General features: G+C 41.3%; 1 protein-coding gene across 4 annotated transcripts in view; it reads left to right on the forward strand.

The window, feature by feature from the left end:
* Fancc (FA complementation group C) overlaps nucleotides 1-21,367 on the forward strand; it is a 168,755-nt gene that overhangs the window by 52,166 nt on the left and 95,222 nt on the right. For 3 of the 4 annotated variants that reach the window (XM_037205649.1, XM_037205650.1, XM_037205651.1), the window contains exons 3-4: nucleotides 1,000-1,084; nucleotides 5,263-5,357. In XM_037205649.1, coding sequence (XP_037061544.1) covers nucleotides 1,000-1,084; nucleotides 5,263-5,357 — 180 coding nt within the window. The remainder of the gene's footprint in view (nucleotides 1-999; nucleotides 1,085-5,262; nucleotides 5,358-21,367) is intronic. The other variant, XM_037205652.1, reaches the window with a different exon arrangement.

The following is a 21,367-nucleotide window of genomic DNA, read 5'->3' on the forward strand; positions in this document are numbered from 1 at the left end:
CACCTGGAACAGGAATGATTATTTCCTAGAAACTTTTCCCCAAATTGTACTGTTTTAAACATGCTGACATGAACGGCCTGGCATCAGACTCCCCAAATCTGATCTAGGTTGATGAAATTCATCTGAAGTGAGTTTTCATTCTCATTTCTTTGAGGTTCTCTTCCTTGCCTAGATACCTGCAGAGTCCCCTTCATTGGGGTGTTTCGGCTTCCCTGCACATGAGCTTGTATGGTCTTGCTTTTGAACATTATGGAACGTAGAAAAGTGGGGAAAGATCTGGTTGTGCACCAAAATTGTGCTTTTATTTTAAGCTGTTTTCTGTTTGGTTGATGTTTTTATCATCTCAGAGGTTGGTCTGTTGCAGTTGAAGTATGATGTCATTCAGCATGTACAATCATGGCTGTAACACACAAAGACGTGTGAGCGTTAGTGCCTCAGCCACTTTCCTTCCTTTACAAGTTACATAATCTGTTAAACCTTTGAAAAGCTGAGTGAGGGGTCTTTTTTATACTAAATAAAATTTATAGTTGAAGAGGTAGGATTACATGGTTATTAATCACCAGTGCTGCTCTTCTTCAGTATATTGTGTTTAAATGAAATAGTCTTTCCTATGTTGGGCAATCCCAACACTTGGGAGGCAGAGGCAGGCAGAGTTTGAGGCCAAATGTGAGTTCCAGGACAGCCAGGGCTTTGTAGGAGACCCTGTCTCCACTACCACCACCAACAAAGAAATAGTCTTTTCTGATTATTAAATTTGAGTAAAATATAATAAATTTTCTGAAAAAAATGAAATGACCTAATTGTGTCATATTGAGTTTTTAAGGATGAAGTACAAATTAAACTGTGACTTTCTTATGTAGGGCTTTTCCCTAATCTCTTCCTGTATACTTTCTAAAATGGGATGTACAGGAGTACTCAGGCTCCCTTGAGGATTATGTTGCTCAGTTGAGTTGCATAGTACTTTTTAACTATCAAAACATGTGGTTGTTGTTTTTATAGGATTCTAACGCAATTCTGGGAAGGTTCCCCACAATTGGTCAACTGTTGGCAAAAACTTGTTGGAATCCTCTCATCTTAGCATATGGTAAGAGTCTCAACACACAAATACCTGATGACAGTTTTACTCTCTGTCCATCTAACTAAGCACAGGGATGTAAATTGTAACCTTTTTCATGTTTCTGTGGGGCAGTTCACCAGGTGTATACATCTTCCTGTGCTTCTGGGTATTACAGGCAAACAAACATGCATGTGCATACAAGCTCATGTATGTGGACTTGTAGGAAAGCAGGGATTCTTACAGTAGAGAGAGGAAACACTTTATGATTTAAGCACTAGTGTTTGACTGTAGTCACTTTCATCACCTCATTTTAAATTCTCCACAATTAAACTTGATGCTAATGATACCTAGTTAATTGTTTCACAGATTCATTTTAACTCATGTATTGTTGCCCATTTTGTGAGAACATTGTTCAGAGTTAGAGTCCTGCTATGGCTTTGCCATTATTTAAGAGTGATGTGGTTTACCCAATGTTGAGAGAATTTGGGGTACTTTAGGGATAGTATTCCTTGACTTCTGCCTATCCTACCTTTTTTCCAGTCCGTCTTCTTCAAGTAAAGCATGCCATTGCAGTGGTACTGTTGCCAGCTCTCTGAATGCTAGTGTGGGTTTGTGCCCTGCATTCCATTCCCTTTGCCTCTTAGACCTCCTGGAAATGTCCTTGCTCTGAGGCTGGGTTGGGGTCTCTCTTCATATCCCCATGGCTTCCAGCATCTCCCTTTTTATAGTAGTCTCCCACTGTCTGAGGCCTAGGAGCAGTGTTAGTTCTCTTTGTCATTCTCAAGCCTGGTAGAGCTGCTGAAGACCCTGAAGAGGAGCCCATTGAAGGTCTTCAGTTGACTATATTAATAGCAGATGTAATGTTTTTTTTCATCTTTTTTTTAAAGTCCAAGGCTAATTACATAGTATTATGACATGAGAACCAAAATAAAGATTCCATTTCCCTTTGATGTTTGAAAGAATTGAACATTTTTCCTCTTCTAACCTATCATATGTCATTGTGAGAGCTGTGAACTAGGTGGGAAAGGGGGAACACTTCCTTGGGTCTTTGAGCACACACTTGTGTATGAGGTGCACATTCAGTCTTACTAATTCCATCCCCACCTTTGGGTCCCAGCTCCTTACTTTTATTTGTCGTCTTCTTCCCTCTCAGTCAAGTTGTTGATTTAAAATGGAAAACTAGTAGTGCTATATTTACCTTTCAAAGCCACGTGTGCTCTTCTGAATTTATATACTGTGTCCAGGCCAGTTTCTGAATATCTTTGACTAGAACTACACTTGTGTGCATATGTATGTCTATTCAAGTATAATGCACAGATATGCACAGATTTGCATAGACAAGTACACATGTGCACACTTAAGTACATCCCATGAAAGGCTTTATTTGTATATACAGTTCAGAGTCACCATGATATTTTATATATTTACAGCTCAAACTGGTTTTGTTGCATGAATCCTAAATGGTAATCCCAGGATTGTGAGTTCATGCCCCACATTGGGCACCAGATGTTGTACAAATTCTAAATGGTCTTATAATTAAAAACCTGGAGCCAGATAATGGGGTAAATGCTGAAAGATCAGAAGAAACAAGCTAGAGGACTTCTCACCTTGCCAACTCCTCAGTTGAAAAGAGAAGATCCTGTTTCTGTGAATCCTCAGACTGAATGCCTCTGAGTCCTCAGCGAAGAAGGAGGCTGAGTTCCTGTCTCCTCCTGCCTTAATATTCCTTTCTCTGCCCAGCCATATCACTTCCTGTCTCTACCTCCTTAGTGCTGGGATTAAAGGCATGTGTGCTTCCCAAGCAAAGGCATGAGATCTCAAGCACTGGGATTAAATGCGTGTGACTCCCAAGTACTGGGATTAAAGGTGTGTGATTCCCAAGTACTGGGAATAAAGGTATGTGCCACCACTGCCTGGCTCTGTTTCTCTCCTAGACTGAGTCAATCTCATGTAGTCCAGGGTGGCTTTGAACTCACAGAGATCCAGGTGGATCTCTGCCTCTGGAGTACCAGGATTAAAGGTGTGTGCCACCACTGCCTGGCCTCTATGTTTAATCTAGTGGCTGGCTCTGTCCTCTGATCTTGAGGCAAATTTTATTAGAGTACAACAAAATATCACCACAAGTTTCCTAGCTCCTGGTGTGCTGTGACCAAGAAAGAAAGGAGAAGAAACTGTTGAGTGAATTGCAGTTAAAAGTCACTCATCTCATCACATCCCTGTCCTTGCTGTAACGGCACCTGTGTTACCTTTTGAACTACCCATAAGATCTCAGTTTTCACTTCACCATTGTTCAACTAGTTGAACACTTTCTGGAGAGAGTTGTTTTCTGTCTTAAAATATCAAAATTTCCTATGAAAAACAGTAAACATATACTTGGGGGTTGAGGCAGGCAGCCTGGGCTACATGGTAAGACCTTGTTGCATACACCACCACCATCAGGATAACCAAAGAACAGTAGACCCCAAGCAACCTAACAAAAATCAGAACCCAAAGCTGTAGGCAAAGTATATATCTGCTTGATGGAAGAGTCATCTGGTCAGGTTGAGAAGCAAGGGTGAGAAGGAAGAGGAAGGACCTGGAGATGAAGGGCAAGTGCCCCTTCCTCAGTGACACTGCTCTATGCACACACTGCCTCTCCTGTAGCCCGAGGCTTTCATTCTTAGCCTGCAGAGTCAGGCTAAGAATCAGAGCCTCCCATCCTCACTGTGAACATCTGTTCCTGTAACAAGAACCATAGCCCAGCAGCTTAAAATAATCTTGATCATCTCAGAACATTGCTGCTTTGTGCTTTTAAATTGAGTATTAAAGGGTACAGAGTGTAGCCTTCATTTGGAATTTCAATTCAAGATACAGAAAGTGAACTCTTAGGCAGCAGATGTATGTTGTCACATTTCATTTTCCTTTCACTCATTTTTAGAATTTAAATTTGTGCCAAGATCTGCTGGTGAGTCCTGATGGATCCTAGGCAGTTTCCTATGGAATGCCCAGTTCCATCCTTGGGGCCTCTGGGGAGGAAGCTCCTGGATGCCATTCCCTGTATGGAGTACTAGTGGCCTTTATGTAACCAGCAGTGGCTTATTTATGTCTGTGAACCATCTAAGCAAAGTGAATTATGTGCTCATTATCCAGTGGTATATCTCAGTGCATCACTTCTGAGCAAAGATTGGGAAGATGTCTCTAGATCTTTTTTTCTTACTTATGAGAGAACTCAAGTGTGTAGAATTACTCTACCCCCGGGGGGTGCCACCCCTCTTTCCATTCTTTGGAGTTTAAGCTCCCTCCCTTTTTGAAATTGCATCCTCCTTTACTCCATAGTAAAGCATATTATTGGAATGTCTGTTACTCGTGAATTAGTATGTACACCAGGTCAAGTACAGCAGTCACATTTCTCTCAGAGGTATCAGTTCAGCCTGAAGAATTCTTTGAAAGTTACGAGTATGGAAATTAATGTGTGTCAGGTAAGGCTATACCTCCTGGTGCTTTATTTAAGCTTTTAGGGATAAATGAATGTTTCTCAGAATGATCCTAGTGTGTTTATTTAGACTTAGTAGTTACTGAAAAGCATAAGTTTAATGATTGTCACTGGAGGAAAAATAGGCCTAAAAATTATGAAAGGATGGGTGCTCTCAGTCAACATAGTGGAGATTTTCTGTAGTTTGTCCTGTCCTTGTGCTTTTGATAGCAAAGCCGTTGGAAGCACTGTTAGCTGCAGGAGACTGAAAGGTGAACTCTGTATGTCTTTGAGAATGCCTTACGGGCTGAGTATGTCTACCTCCCCCTTCTCCTTTACAGGGTCTGCATTGTTGTGTATAGCTTGTATGCTAACAGCTTCCACTTACAGCTTTAATTTTTGTTTGCTAGTTGTTCTGTAAGTCTCTACCTGGAACAGATTTGGCCATCCAAAACAGAAACAGAAACAGATAGTAGTTATTTTGCTTTAAAAAGATTGAAATTACTGATGTTTGAAATGTGAAATTAGAAACATCTTGAAGAGCCCAGCACTTTCAGCTCTTTCCATCGTTCTTATTTGGCTTTAAAAACTGCTGCTGTTTCAGAAAGTTGACCACACAAGAGCTGGACAGTAAGCTGAACCCACAAGAAGAAAGCCAATGCCGGAGCTTGGTGCTTTGAGGTTTTCCTAAGCATGTTCTTAAGGTTTTTTCCTATTTGATAAAATCTACTCATTTTAGTTTTATTTTCTGCAGATGAAAGCCAAAAAATTCTAATATGGTGCTTATGTTGTCTGATGAACAAAGAACCACGAACCTCTGGAGAATCAGAACTTAACTCCTGGATCCGGGTAAGAGAGTAAAGCTTCATCTGCCTTGTTTTGACTTAAGTTGATTATTTAAAGCCCCCTACAGCCTGCTACTTTCCAATTTATTGGCTCAAATCTGTTGTTTTAAGGCAGCAGTTCTCAACCTTTGGGGGTCGTTTACCAGGTACCCCGAATATCAGTTATCTACATTATGATTCATAACAGTAGCAAAGTTAGTTATAAAGTAGCAGTGAAATAATTTTGTGGTTTGGGGTCACCACAGCATGAGGGATTGTATTAAAGGGCTACTACATTAGGAAGGTTGAGAACTACTTCTCTACAGCGTTGAAGTTGGGAACCAATGCTCTACAGTGTTGAGGCTGAGAAATGCTGCTCTATAGTGTTGAGGTTAGGAACCACTGCTTTATAGTGTGGAGGTTGGGAACCACTGCTCTACAGTATGGAGGTTGGGAACCACTGCTCTACAGTGTGGAGGTTGGGAACAGCTGCTCTGCAGTGTTGAGGTTGGGAACCGCTGCTCTACAGTGTTGAGGTTGGGAACCGCTGCTCTACAGTGTGGAGGTTGGGAACCACTGCTCTACAGTGTGGAGGTTGGGAACCACTGCTCTGCAGTGTGGAGGTTGGGAACCACTGCTCTGCAGTGTTGAGGTTGGGAACCACTGCTCTGCAGTGTTGAGGTTGGGAACCACTGCTCTGCAGTGTTGAGGTTGGGAACCACTGCTCTACAGTGTGGAGGTTGGGAACTTCTGCTATGTAGTGTTGCCTTTCACTCTTTGCTGAGTGTTACTTATTTAGGAGATTTCAGCTTCCTTGATTATAATTTCCCCCAGTACTGCTCCTACTGAACCTCCCTGTGCTGACACCATTTTATGTTGTGTGGCTTTGAAAAATAATTTGTAATGATTAAAATAATGTACTGGGTTTTCTTCTAGCTATTGCTGGAAGCGCTATTCTCCTTGCCAGCCTAGTTTAAATCCTAGGCCACTGCTGCTCATGCTTTCAAAGTCATTAATTATGGCAGCTATGCAGAAAGATGATGGCTTCCTAGTTTTCCCTATGTCTGTTTCCTCTGGAATGTCAGGCACAAGTTGGAGAACCTGATCTGGCCAGCTACTTTGGCTCCTTTCTGTTTCCCCTACCAGGTGCCACAGCCTGTGGACCTGCTGATTGATGCAATGCCATCAGACTCACTGTGAATGTGGTTCCCATTGGTCATTTAGGACTATGAACTCACCCAGGCAGATTGGCACATAGGGTTTTGTCCGTGGATTGTTGATAATACCATCACCTTTTTATGTGTCCCTTATTTTAGACAAAATTAGTAACAGATGATAAATACAGTATTGTATTTTTTTGGTTAGATTGGAAGAAGAGAAGGTACACAAGGAGTTAAAAGGTTTGGACAAAGGGAAGAAATGAATACAGAATTTAGTTTGAATACAGAATTTAGTTTGGAGGAAAATTCATGTGAGAGGCTGAAGAAAGGAACTGATACATGGAGTTAGAGGGGAACAGCTATAGAAATAGAATAATTACCTAGTCTTTAATAGAATAATGCATAGTCTTAATTTTCTAATTGTTACATTTTTAAAATTAATTAATTAATTAATTAATTAATTAATTAATTAATTTTGTATATAGCATGTATGACCAGGAGAGGGCACCAGATCTCATTACAGATGGTTGTGAGCCACCATGTGGTTGCTGGGAATTGAACTCAGGACCTCTGAAAGAGCAGTCAGTGCTCTTAACCTCTGAGCCATCTCTCCAGCCCCCTAATTGTTACATTTTATAGTTTGTTATTTTAAGAACAGTTACTTAATGTGCAATTTTTTTTCCTTTGGTTTGTTTTTTGAAATAGGGTTTCTGTGTAGCCATGGCTGTCCTGGCACTCACTCTGTAGACCAGGCTGGCCTTGAACTCAGAGATCCACCTGTCTCTGTCTCCCAAATGCTGGGATTAGAGGTGTGTGCCACTACTGCCCCGCACAGTATGCAAGTTTGTATTGGCTTGTTCATTAAGTGTTAAAGTAACCCATCTAATAAAGTATTTCTAGAATGACTGGATTAACTTTGTACATTTAGCATATGACTTTTTTTTTTTTTTTTTTTTTTTTTGGTTTTTCGAGACAGGGTTTCTCTGTGTAGCTTTGCGCCTTTCCTGGAACTCACTTGGTAGCCCAGGCTGGCCTTGAACTCACAGAGATCCGCCTGGCTTTGCCTCCGGAGTGCTGGGATTAAAGGCGTGCGCCACCACCGCCCGGCTATTTAGCATATTACTTTATTAGCCCATTTAAAATTTTCTAGCCTCATATTTTCTTTTGTGGTCTTTTCATTGTTTAATGCCTGGGTAAGTACTGAGAGACACTTAAATCAAAACTAATGCAGGAAGGTAAAATTAAAACACTTAAATTTCTTCTGTTGGGGTCCAGAGACATGGGTTGTCAATAGAGTACTGTTGTAGGTATGATGGTGGCCCAGAGGGGGTACTTACTTAGACGTGGAGGGCTAGAGACATTTCCTATGGAAGGTAGCGAACTAGATGTGTTATGAGGATAGCTATAAGTACAGGGAGTGGCCAGGCATGTCAACATAAAGAGAACATGCAAAGCATGGTGGGAGAAAGCAGACATCCAGGAAACTGCTGATGCTTGCAGGTGCCTGCAGCTTGTTGTTCCTGGAGTATGTGCTGATCATGAAGATGGAAAGACAGGTATACATCTGTCAGGGTTTTTTTTTTTTTTAAGGTTTATTTATTTATTATGTATATAGTGTTTTGCCTGAGTGTATGCCTGCAAGCCAGAAGAGGGCACCAGATCTCACCACAGATGGTTGTGAGCAATCATGTAGTTGCTGGGAATTGAACTCAGGACCTCTGGAAGTGCAGCCAGTGTTCTTAACCACTGAGCCATCTCCCCAGCGGAAAGACAGGTAAACACCAGCTGTTGGGTAATTACAGGACCCTTTTATTTATTAAAGGCAGTAGGGAACACTAGAGTATTCCAACTGAAATCCCATGGTGGGAGTTAGTGGGGGAAAGTTGATGTAGAAAAGGGAAGGTAGCACTTGTTACTAAAGAAATGAAGAGTCCTGACCAAAATTGAGATGATGGGCAGGTATATTAGATTTCACCAAATACAGTGAGTATGCAGAAGGTGTGTTTGGGATTGTTGAGGCACATGGAGGGTAGTTGAACATGCTGATCACAGGAGGGCGAGCTGGTTGACAGAGAGGAGTTGAGAGTGAGTGGTGATTAGGAGTACTTCAGTGGAAATGATGGAGGTGAGACCACTCTAAAAACAGAGGAGGCCTGTAGGTCTTCGGTATTAAAGAGACAGGGTCAGAACCTGGGAGAAAAGCTCCAGGACTGAAGAAGGGTGGGGGAGGAGTCCTTCCTGCTAGTGCTGTGTGCTGTACTGCAAAGTGGGGGTCACGGGTACCGCCTGTCAAGTGATAACATTCACAGGAGCTGCTGAAGAATATGTAAAAATAGGTGACATTAGCTTGAAGGGTTTTATTGAACCCAATAGATTAAAAATGCCACCATTTCACCAGGTGGTGGTGGCACATGCCTTTAATTCCAGCACCCGGGAGGCACAGCCAGATAGATCTCTGTGAGTTCGAGGCTAGCCTGGTGTACAAAGCAAGATCCAGGACAGGTACCAAAACTACACAGAGAAACCCTGTTTCAAAAAAACAAAAAACAAACAAAAAGACACTATTTCAACACAGAGTTACTATAGAATTATTGGGATTATTTCTCAAATTTTTTTTTTTTAATCCATCACAGACAATTTATTTTGTTCTATTCATTCACAGTTAATACAGAAAATACTTGGAAACATTTCTATATAATGTTTGACACAGAAATCATCAAATAGAAGTATACAATGTTGACAGGAGGCAGTACATTTATAATTTATAACCCCAAATGTATTTATAAATTAGAAATGGAAAGATCTACAAATGAAATTATGAAGGTTCACCAGTCATTTAATCGGTCAGTTTCTCATTCATTTTTATGTCTTAATAATATTCTATTGTATGAATAAGCCACATTTTATTTCTCTCCAGTATTTGATAGCTATTTGAGTTGTTTTAACTTTTTTTACTATTAGCAACACACTGCTGTAAACCTTCATGTACATGTTTCATAGGTGCACATTTTCAGTAGTTTGAGGTTATATTCCTAAGGGTAGAATTGTTGAGTAACAGAGTAACAATGTTTTGCATTTTGACCAACCACCAAACTGTTTTGCCAAAGTGGCACACCATTTTACAATCTCACCAAATCCTTCTTTTTAAGGCTCTGATTTTTGTACAAAAGCATTCAATCATTCTGTCAGACCAAACCAGGAAAAGTAAGCTATAGTTCAGAGCTGTTCTATTCCATTTACTATGCAAAGCCAATCTTGGCGTTTGCAACTCTCAGCCCTTTTGAGTATTCTTGCAGTGTTCACCTTTTCCTCCACCACTTTTTTTTTTCTGGTTTATTTCTATCTATTACAAATGTATAAAAAATCCTCCATCAACGCTGCTGATAGCAGCAGAACCTTGAGAAATATACCTTTGGTTTGCCTCAGAAAAGGAACACATATTGCACTGTAAAGTTTATAAAATTGGCGCAAAACATTGTGATAATGTTACAATACCAGTTTTAAGAGTTCAGTGACTAATGGGGAGCCGATGGGATACATGCAGAACTGTGAAAGCGATCTCACTTAGCCAGCTGTACACATAGACTGTAAATCTACATTCAGATCATTTCTGAACTAAGACTATCATCTCAGTTTATCTGTTGAGGTCAACCAGGAAACCCTAGAATATACCTTGATTTTTGCAAAAAAAAAAAAAAAAAAATAGGGGGAGGGGTTTCTTCAGCATTTCAGTCCACGAGTAACAGTATCCTAACAGACAAAGTGTTCTCTCACTGTCAACATAGAATGAACTGCTGCTGGAGGTCAACTTGGGCTTTAATTTGCATTAGCACTTACATGCATAGTAGTCCAAGTTGTTGACCTCATGACTTTTAAAAGTAACTCTAAAAAACTAAAATGGCCCTTCTTGGAAGACTAAAGAAAGACATCCAGCCACAGCTGTAAAAAGTCTCATCAAAACAATATACCCTTTTATGAATTACGCCTCAATTAAAAAAAAAAAAAAGTAGCCCCAAATAAGAAGCAGCTCTGAAAAAGAAAATATAACTTAAGATATTTGAAAAAAACAAGGTGAATACAGGTTCAAAAGTAATTAAGATACATTTTCTTAAGGCTATCTAGAATTAGGCTTTAAAGAATTCTACCATTTCAAGTTTACCACTAGTTACTAGATACCTATTTACAAACAAGATGTTCACCTTTTTTGTTCCTTTATCAAGAGAAAAATCTACCTTCAGACTATGAGGGTGGTGATGGGGAGGGACTAGAAAACAAAATTCAAACAATCCCATGCAAATATCACATTTTTCAAATGGAAGAACTCCAAACTGCACTAGAAGTTCCAATCACTAAGACACTTTCCATTGAAATGATTTAAGTACAACTACATGGCACCAAGGTTTAGGCCTAATATAGGCCTGACAACCAAGTCCTTGTTTTCTGGAAGAAAGGCCTCAAAAGTCCCACTCAATTCCACATAACAATACTTCAAAGATGAATTAGGTTTTCCTTTCCTTAATATTTTTGTTTTTGACTTCTAATCTTAAAGACTAGATTAAAACTTAGCTCATTTCCCAGAAGGCATTGCTTCCCTTTGCTCTATGAAAGAGTCTACCAAGACCTCTTCCTCAAAACCATCTAGCCCCCAGCCTCCAGCCTGTGCTTATGATGCATCTTTTTCAAAAAGGTAATGTAGGTAAAATATGCTCATAAACATTAAAACTAGTTGTTAGAAAGACGTAACTAGCTTTATAATTTAAGTTTTAAAGCATAAATACTTGCAGCTTAATCTGCACTGACAATGATTGTCGAAGCCTAGAATTCAACATTTACAAATTCTCATTCACACACACAAAACACACTATTATCACACAACTTGTGTCTTGAGAGAATCTTCTGCTTTTTAAATCTTTGGCCTCCCAGTCAATCCCAAGTTCAACCAACTTTTCCGAGTTCTGGTAGTTACCTGGACCACTGAGGCATTGCCACAAGACTTCTTCTCTTTTGAAACATCCTTTTTCTCTAGATATTAGGATAGCTATACCAGCTTGTTTCTTCTGTGGTGTATGTTGGTGTGGGATTATCTATTGCTTGATTTTTCATGGATGTGTTTAGCTTCTTTGGGTTGAATTTTCCCTTCTAGTGCTTTCTGTAGGGCTGGGTTTGTAGACAGGTATTGATTAAATCTGGTTTTATCCTGGAATATTTTGTTTACTCCGCCTATGGTGATTAAGAGTTTTGCTGGGTATAATAGTCTGGGTTGGCATCCGTGGTCTCTTAGTGTCTGCATGAGATTTGTCCATGATCTTCTAGCTTTCATAGTCTCTATTGAGTAGTCTGGTGTTATTCTGATGGGTTTACCTTTATATGTTACTTGGTCTTTTTTCATTGCGGCTCTTAATATTTTTTCTTTGTTCTGTGTGTTTAGTGTTTTGATTATTATGTGACGAGGGGACTTTTTTTTTGGATCCAGCCTATTCGGTGTTCTGTAAGCTTCTTGTATCTTCATATGTATTTCTTTCTTTAGGTTAGGAAAGTTTTCTTCTATGATTTTGTTGAATATATTTTCTGTGCCTTTGAGTTGGTATTCTTCTCCTTCTTCTATCCCTATTATTCTTAGGTTTGGTCTTTTCATGGTGTCCCAAATTTCCTGGACGTTTTGTGTTAGGACTTTTTTGTCTTTAGTGTTTTCTTTGACTGAAGAATCTATTTTCTCTATCGTGTCTTCAGTGTCAGAGATTCTCTGTTCCATCTCTTGCAATCAGTTGGTTATGCTTGTTTCTGTAGTTCCTGTTCGTTTAGTCAGGATTTCTATTTCCAGCATTCCCTCAGCATGTGTTTTCTTTATTGTCTCAAATTCATTTTTCAGATCTTGGAATGTTTCTTTCATCTGTTTAATTGCTTTTTCTTGGCTTGATTTGATTTCTTCCCATTTTTTGTTCGTTTTTTCTTCCATTTCTTTAAGGGAGTTTTTTATTTCCTCTTTAATGGAGTTTTTCATTTCCTCTTTAAGGGAAGTTTTTATTTCCTCTTTAAGAGAGTTTTTCATTTCCTCTTTAAGGAAAGTTTTTATTTCCTCTTTAAGGTAGTTTTTCATTTCCTCTTTAAGGAAAGTTTTATTTCCTCATTGAGAGAATGTTTTATTTCTTCTTTAAGGGCCTCTATCATCTTCTTAAAGTCATTTTTAGGGTTGATCTCTTCTGTTTCTTCTGTCATGGTATGTTTAGGTCTTGCAGGTGTAGAATCACTACATTCTGATGTTGCCATATAGGTCTTTATGTTGTTGCCTGTATTTTTGCACTGGCGTCTACTCATCTTTTCCTCTGTGCGGTGCAGGTGGTGTCTGTGTCTGAGAGTGCCTCTCTTGTTCTAATTTTTAGTCTTGGTTTAGTAGGGGTTCTTGGTTAAATTGGTGCTATTGGGCTGTTTCTTCAGGGACAGCTGATTTCAGTCGGTGAATTATATACTTATGATTCTGGTGATCTGGTTTGGTGACTGGGTAGCACCTTCTTCTGTGTTCCTAGGTCACGTTTTGTTCATTTGTCAACTCCTCAGCTGATCTTGTTTCTTCAGACTTCAAACTGTAGGCATCTGAATCCTCTCCCAGATGGGTTTCAGCTGAGCAGGGTAGTCTCACCAACACCTCCAAGTTGTTGGGTTTCACAGGATCAGCAGTTGGGCCCTGGGTTGTCCCCAGACGGAGTGTCCAGACTCGCCCTGGTTCCGACCCACGGAGATAGCCTCTTCCCCAGGTGTTGGGGCTAGGGGCATCCCCGTTCCAAGCTGCGTCCGCCCCTCTCCGTCCCCGGGCCTGTCCACCCCTGTGGCCCGCCGCCACAGTCCCACCTGCGTCCACTTGTCTCTGCCGCCGGGCCTGTATGTCCCTGTCAGCTGCCGCTGGGTCTGTCTGCCTCTGCGGGTGGCCAATGGGCCTGTATGTCTCTGCCGGCTGCCACCGCGGGCCTACCTACCTCTGCTTGTCACTGCTGCTGGGCTCATCCACCTCTGTGAACCGCCACCGGGGCTGCACGTCTCTGCTGGTTGCCGCTGGGCCTGTACGTCCCTGTTGGCCGCTGCCATCGGGCCCTTCCACCTCCGCTAGTCGCCGACCTGCATCCGCCTGTCTCCACCGCGTGGCCTGTCTACTTCTGTGGGCCGCTGCCAGGACTGAATGTCTCTGTCGGCCGCCGCCAGTCCTGTCCACCTCCGTCCGCCTATCTCCGCCGCAGGGCCTGTCCACCTCTGTGGGCCGCCGCTGGGCCCAAATGTCCCCGTCAGCCACTGCTGCCGGACCCGTCCACCTCCGCAGGCCGCTGCCACAGGCCTACCTGCACCTGCTTGTCTCCGCCATCTTCTATTCTCAATTTTTTTAATACTGTATCTTGAACACTTATATTTACATAGTTTGTTATAATTCAGACACAAATTTTAGTTGGAAATTATCAATCTTTGTTTATATTTCATAAAATTTATGATAGGAAAAAGTAAGTTGATATATCCAAGTTATTTAAAAAACTTTTGTAACAATCAAGAAACACTTTAAAAATTTTATTAAAATTAATGGAGCTGAATGTCTGGTGCTTGACCATGGTGCTGTATTGCCATGCTGAGTAGGCTGGAGGTAGCTGCATGTAGCACGGATCCTAATTGGTCTTAAGAAAAACCTGGAGCCAGATATCGAGGTAAATGCTGAAAGATCAGAGAGACAAAGGAATAGACCACAGCCACCTCTTACCTCACCAACTCCTTAGCCAAAAAAGAGACTGAGCTACTTTATCCTCCTGCCTTATATTCCTTTTCTTTGCCCAGCCATCACTTCCTGTCTCAACCTCCCTAGTGCTGGGATTAAAGGTGTGTACCATTACTGCCTGGCTTTGTTTCTTTTTTAGACTGGATCAATCTCATGTAGCCCTGGGTGGCCTTGAACTCCTTATCTTCCTGCTTCCTCCTCCCAAGTGTTGGGATTAAAGGTGTGTGTCACCACTGCTTGGCCTCTGTGGTTAACCAGTGGCTGTCTTTGCCTTCTGATCTTCAGGCAAGTCTTATTTGTTAGAGCATACACATAATATCACTACAGCTGCAGGCACTGCGCAAGGCAGCTGAAGAGCTTTGAGCAGATGGATGGAAGGCCCTACCTGCATCTGCCTATAGGAGGAAAAAACCTTTGTGAGACCAGGTTTTGTAAGAGGTGGAAACAGCCAGGTTCCTATAGATTGTGAGATGATGGAAAGTCATGAGATGTGATAAATATTAGTCATTCTTTTAAGAAACCTTATACTGAATGAAGGAGAGAAGAGATGGTTGATTGGGTCTCAGAGCTGCTTGGTGGGAGTGAGAAGGTCTTGGGGGTGCTTCACTCTGTTATTAGGTAGTGCTGAGAGTGTAAGAGACTGCACAATCCTTCCCTCCTTTTGTACAAGGCAAGCCTGTTCTGATGAACAATTGTGAATAGATTAAAAAGATTATTGTAGCAGGAATCTTAAAAGTTCTTATTAATAAAATCAAGCCTGAGGCCAAGTATATGGGTGAACACTGGAAGATCAGAGAGACAGAACAAGCCATAGCTAACCTCACCTGGTCAACTTCTCAGCTGATCCTGTTTCCTCAGACTGGATACCTCTGAGTCCTCATATCCGAATGGCTCTCAGCTGAACGGTGCTGCTCAAAAGCCTGAAAGCTTAACCAGCCAAAAGTTTCTAGTTTCTGGTCCTCACGCCTTATATACCTTTCTGCTTTCTACCACCACTCCTTGGGATTAAAGGCATGAGTCACCATGCTTGGCTGTATCCTTGAACACATGGATTTCTGCCTCTGGAATGCTAGGATTAAAGGCATGTGCTACCACTGCCTATCCTAAGTATCTAGTGGCTTTTCTGTTCTCTGACCCCAGATAAGTTTATTAGGGTACACAATATTTTGGGGAACGCAATACCACCACAGATTATAGGAATAATATTAATGGCTATAGTCTCAGCAATCTAAAAATGTACCTGTCAGAACCTACATGGTCTCATAAATGCAACTGAAAGGACTAAGCAGTTGCTATAACAGACTGCTCAGTCTTCTCTCAGAGATCAGGCCTCAATTTCAGTTTCCTGAGACTTGAGCAAGCAATTTCTGTGAGGGCCATGAACAAAAGACATAGTCATTGCAGTAGCTCCTTTTCTGCATGTACTCTGACCACTCAAGGTTCAGTCAATTGTTTACTGTCTGGGGCCTCTCGCCAACTTAGAGCTACGTGCATATGAGTCAGTGTGAAAGCCTGGGCCACTGAGTCAGCCCCCACAATCAGTACATGCCAGGCTAGCCAGCCTCCATGGCAGCTCAAGGACAAAGCCTGGGACTTGTCCAGGCTTGCCCTAAAAATAACTGTAATCCCCAACTAACCCTAGCCAATCAAAAGTTATTAACATGATTGCCACTTGCATAAACCTATCCTGAATCTGTTCCTATGTAGTCTGTAGACCTCCCCAACCCCCCCCCCTCCCCCCCCCCCCCCCCCCGCTTTAAAAGCCCTGTCCCATTGCTACTCAGGGTCTCTCCTGCTTTGCTGCTTCATCAGACAGACGGAGAGTCCTGGGTTAACTCGTAACTATACAAGACTCTTTGCTTTTGCATCAGATTTGGTCTCTTGGTAGTCTTTGAGGGACTCTGGGTGCAACACAACATGAGAGAAGGAAGCTACTTGTTGGTTTTTAAATCAGTAATACATTGAATCTATTTTATTTTTTCCTAGAGGTGATAGGTTTTTTTTTTTTTTTTTTGTGACTGTGTATGCACATGTTCCTGTAGGTGCATGCATGTGTACTGGTGTGTGGAGGTCAGAGGTCAGTCCCTTAGGGACTGCCCATCTTGTTTGTTGAGGTGGTGTCAGTGGCCTGGCTCTTGGTTTGCTGCCTGCTTCAGGGTCTGTCCATGTCCATATCCCCAGAATGTACTGCACCTTGCATAGCTTCATTAAGTGAAACTCAGTTTTCATGTTTGCACAGGAAGCATTGTGCCAACTCAGTTATCTCCCCAGATCCAGAGGTGACCACTTATTCATAAAGGTTTATAGAATTACACAGAGCACATTAAAGATACATAACTTGGGCCTGGAGAGACAGACAACTGAGCATTTAAGAGCACTGGCCACTCTTACAGAAGACCCAAATTTGGTTCCCAGCACCCACATGGTAGCTCACTCACAGCTATTTGTAACTTTAGTTGCAGGGGATCCAATGTTCTTTGCTAACCTCTTTGGGCATTGCATGTACATGGTTTACAGCTCTATAGGCAAATAACCAAATTAATAAATACATCACATTCAATATCTTATGAAAATTATATCAGCCACATCATACAGTTGTTTAGTTGTAGTAATAAAATCTTGGGTCATTCTGTGTTCTGGAGCATTACAAGTGAAGACTTCTAAAATCAGGCTTGGAGAGATGGCTTAGCAGTTAAGAGCACTGGCTGCTCTTTCAGAGGTCCTGAGTTCAATTCCCAGGAACCACATGGTGGCTTACAACCATGTGTAATGAGATTTGGCGCCATCTTCTGGCCTGCAGGCATACATGCAGACAGAGCACTGTATACACCATAAATAAATAAATTTTTAAGAAAAAGATTTATTATAAAAAAAAACTGCTAAAATCAATGACAAGATAACAGAGGCTTTCATCATGTGTCTGTGTTTTCTGCAGACTGAACAAACACAGTAGGTGTGTTATGTGGTATGGCAGCATGGGGGAGTGCTGACTTCCAAGGTAGATAAGCAGTGACCAGGGGAAACAACAGACTTTAGGACTGCAGGAAAAATGGAGTCCTTACACTGAACAGGTGTTGGAGTGGTGCATGCCCCCTGAAAGGGCTACTGCTGGAGAGAGAGCTCTCTTTTCTAGGTATAGAATCCAATACCATCCAACTGGAATCTTGGGAGCCACATTACAGCTAGTGCTGGAATGAAGTTCTCTGTCCCTTCAAGCATGTTAATCAAGTTCTCAAACTGGAAGACATTTAAATATTATTTTCTGATTATTTTATATGGGGATGGCATGCCATGACACATTTGTGAAGTTCAGAGGACAACTTGTAGAGGTACGTTCTCTCCTTTCACCATGTAGGTCCCAGGGGTTGAACTCAGGTCCTCAGGCATGTGTAGTGTACTTTTACCCACTGAGCATGTCCCTGTCCCTGGGAGATGCTTTAAGAAGGGTCTTGCCCTGTGATCTGCTTCTTAGGTCAAAACCCTCTGCGTTTTTTTTTTTTTTATCCTTAAGACCTAAGGGCTGCTTTTCTTTCTTAGCTCATTGGACAGCCACTTTGAGGAAACTGTAGGCCAAGGAACTGACCATGACTTTGATACAAATCAATGAAGAAATCTCCATGGTGAGAAAACACCAACTATTTGTCTTATAGAAGGACACAGAAAGTGTTTCCATTTTTGTTCTTATTGGATCCTGTCAGCTTGACACAAGCTCCGATCATCTGAGGAACAAGAGAGAACCTCATTGATGAAATGCTTCCATCAGATTGGCTTGTAGGCAAGCCAGCAGGGCATTTTCCTGATTAATGATGGATGTGGGAGGGCACAGTCTACTGTTGACCCACAGGGGATCTTCGGTTGTAATAGGAAAAAAACAAAAAGACAAAAAACCGTAGTGTAACATGAATGTTAAAAGGTCTTTTAATAAAAAAAAAACCTGGAGCCAGATAATTGGGTAAATGCTGAAAGATCAGAGAGACAAAGGAAAGCCACAGCCACCTCTTAGTTCTAGGACTCCTCAGCCTGAAAAGGCCTTAGCCAAAAGGACCTTAGTTCCTGTCTCCTCATATCTTATTTATATACATTTCTCTGCCCAGCCATATCACTTCCTTCTTAGTGCTGGGATTAAAAGCCTGTGTGCTTTCCAAGCAAAGGCATGAGATCTCAAGTACTGGAATTAAAGGTATGTGATTCCCAAATACTGGGATTAAAGGTGTTTGCCACCACTGCCTGGCTGTTTCTCTCCTAGACTGAGTCAATCTCATGTAATACAGGGTGGCTTTGAGCTCACAGAGATCTAGATGGATCTCTGCCTCCCGAATGCTAGGATTAAAGGTGTGTGCCACCACTGCTTGGCCTCTATGTTTAATCTAGTGGCTTGTTCTGTTCTCTGATCTTCAGGCAAATTTTATTAGGGTACACAATATATTACTACACCCAAGTAAACCAGTAAATAGAGTTCCTTCATGGCCTCTCTTCCAGTTGCTGCCTTTGAGTTCCTGCTCTAACTTCCTGATCAACTCTGACAAGGATGGTAACTCAAATAAACCTGTTGCTCCTCTAATGCTTTTGGACATTGGACCTGAACACATTTAAAATTGGTGGTTTTCTTTTTTAGATGTGATGGATGGAAGATTAGAGGCTGCCCCTGAAAGAGCCAGCAAAGGAGAAAGTTAGAAAGAGAAACAAAAATAGACTAGATCTTTTATGATTCATGTCCCTTTACCCATATTCCACCCTTCCACACCTAATGTGATTGATTCTCTTTGGTCTACTATTCTGATATAATAGTATCACATAATGTCTTATACATAGTATTTGGTGTGACTTGTTGAATTCCAAAGTTCAGATCTTAGATTAAATAAACTGTCATATATTAAAAGTGGGTTAAAGCCAGTAGTTTGCTTAATTTTCATTTCATTTGAATGGAATTCTGTTTCTGTAGCTCCAAATTGTATTGGATTTTTTTGTTGTTATTTGTTTTGATATGTTGTTGCTGTTCAAACAGGCCATATCACAGCCACTGCCTATTAAGAATGGGATGTTTGGGCTGTAGTAATGTGCTCATGGTAGCCTGTTGTATGTTTTCAGTTTGTTTTATGCATGTGTTGACTTCCATTTAAATAGAACTTTAACTGATTTGGCTTAGTTCACAGAACATTGACTCGTTTTTGCCCCCAGTCCTCCTCTTATCCCCCACTTTATCCCCTGCTGTTATCAGTTCAAAGTAAAGGGAACTTTTATGTTTACATATTACAGATATATTTGACCAAGAATAGGTTCACTGAATTTTGTCTGAATTGCCCAGTTCAAGTTCCTTGGTACATTCATGAATACCCTGAATTCTAGGTTGAAATACTAAAGTGGTGGTGTTAGATCCTAAATTAACCCATAAGCCCCACATGCCCAAGGACCAAGTAACATCCTTGGATTCTGGGAACTGTAGTTCTTGGAAAATAACAACAAAGCCTCATGGGAAAGTTCTCGTGGCCTATGGGTTTTGTTCATATAAGCCTGACCGTATGTACCTTGGGGCCACTCACCTGGAATGTTTCCAGGTGATGGTCTTGACCAAATTCCATCTTGGCCAGTATTTAACATTTTAATACAAGCTTGCTTTAATTTGGCCAAAATGGTGAAACTGTTTTTTCTGGTAAATTTCAGGATTAACAGTAGGAGGTGTTTCTTAGTATGGAGACATTGATGAAGGGTATGGGTGTTTGTACTGCATGTGACTGTATAGGCTCTACATTTTTTTCGAAGTTCAGTGTCTTCCTAGACTACACGTATCTTTCTGGAGGAGGCTGCTACACAACTCTCCCACCCCAACTCCCACAATGCATTGTAAATTTGTGACTTACTGGCTTGTGTGTCCCAACAGAGATTGTTGTGCTGTGTCTTAGTTTGACTGTTGTTCCTACCAGATCTGGTTCAGTTTAATACTGACAATGTTGGAATTTTATAAATAAGCACCATGGCAAAAGAACCATGTGGATTTAAACTCATAAATCTCGGTTCCAAGGTGTTTGAAAATCTTTGTGGTTTAAGTGGCCCTTTACTTTGTGGTAGATGCAAGGAGTACTTATATAATTGTGGCTATCATAAGGTTTTCATGATTCTACTAATCTACAAAATCAACTAGAACTACAGGTCTATTTGTCTCTTTAATGTATTGCAACCCTTACTTGTATATATTAAAGGCAGTAACAAATTTCATATGACTGTTTACATAAGGTGCCTGTATTAGTTACTTTTCTATTGCTGTGATAAAACACCATGACCAAGGCAACTTATAGAAGGAAGGGTTTATTTGAGCTTAAGGTTCCAGGGCTGTAAGAGATCCATCACCATTGGGTGGGGGACAATGGCAGTAGGTAGGCATGACAGCTAGAGCAGCAAGATGAGAGTTCGGATCTTAAATTGCTAGCAGGAAGCAGAGAGCATTCTCTGGGCATGGAGGAGTCTTTAAATTCTCCATGTCTGCAAGGTCACACCTCCTAAGCCTCCCCAAATAGCACCACCAACTGGGGACTAATTATTTAAATGCCTGAGGCAGTGGGGGAGTGTAAAGGGAGGTATCCTGTCCTGACCACCTGCTCCCCATCCTGGCACCTGCTTCCAAATTACCACATGGAGACTCAATATTATCTATAATTGCTTGGCCAATAGCTCAGGCTTGTTACTAGCTAACTTTTACAATTAAATTAACCCATATTCCTTATTTACACTCTGCTATACCTTTATTAGCATGGCATGTTCATATCCTGCTCCCTCTGTGTCTGACTGGTACTTCTGACTCTGCCCTTCTCCTTCCCATCATCCTTAGTTTGGTCACCCTGTCTATACTTCCTGCCTGGCTACTGGGCAATCATCATTTTATTAAACCAATTTGAGTGGCAAATCTTTATAGTGTACAATAGTATTCCACAGCAAGGGACATTCTCATTCAAATCACCACAGTATCTAAAGTAGTCAAATTCATAGAAATACAGTAGACAGGCTATGAAGAAGTCAGGTGGGGAACTATTTGTACGGAGTTTGTTTTGAGACATGAGGTTCTGGGAATCTGTCTTCCAGCAATGCAAATATAAATAACACCTAGTCCTTCACATCCAAACTGCCAAGGCA

This window comes from Peromyscus leucopus, chromosome 5, assembly GCF_004664715.2.
Source record: "Peromyscus leucopus breed LL Stock chromosome 5, UCI_PerLeu_2.1, whole genome shotgun sequence".
In the NCBI taxonomy this organism is placed as follows: domain Eukaryota; kingdom Metazoa; phylum Chordata; class Mammalia; order Rodentia; family Cricetidae; genus Peromyscus; species Peromyscus leucopus.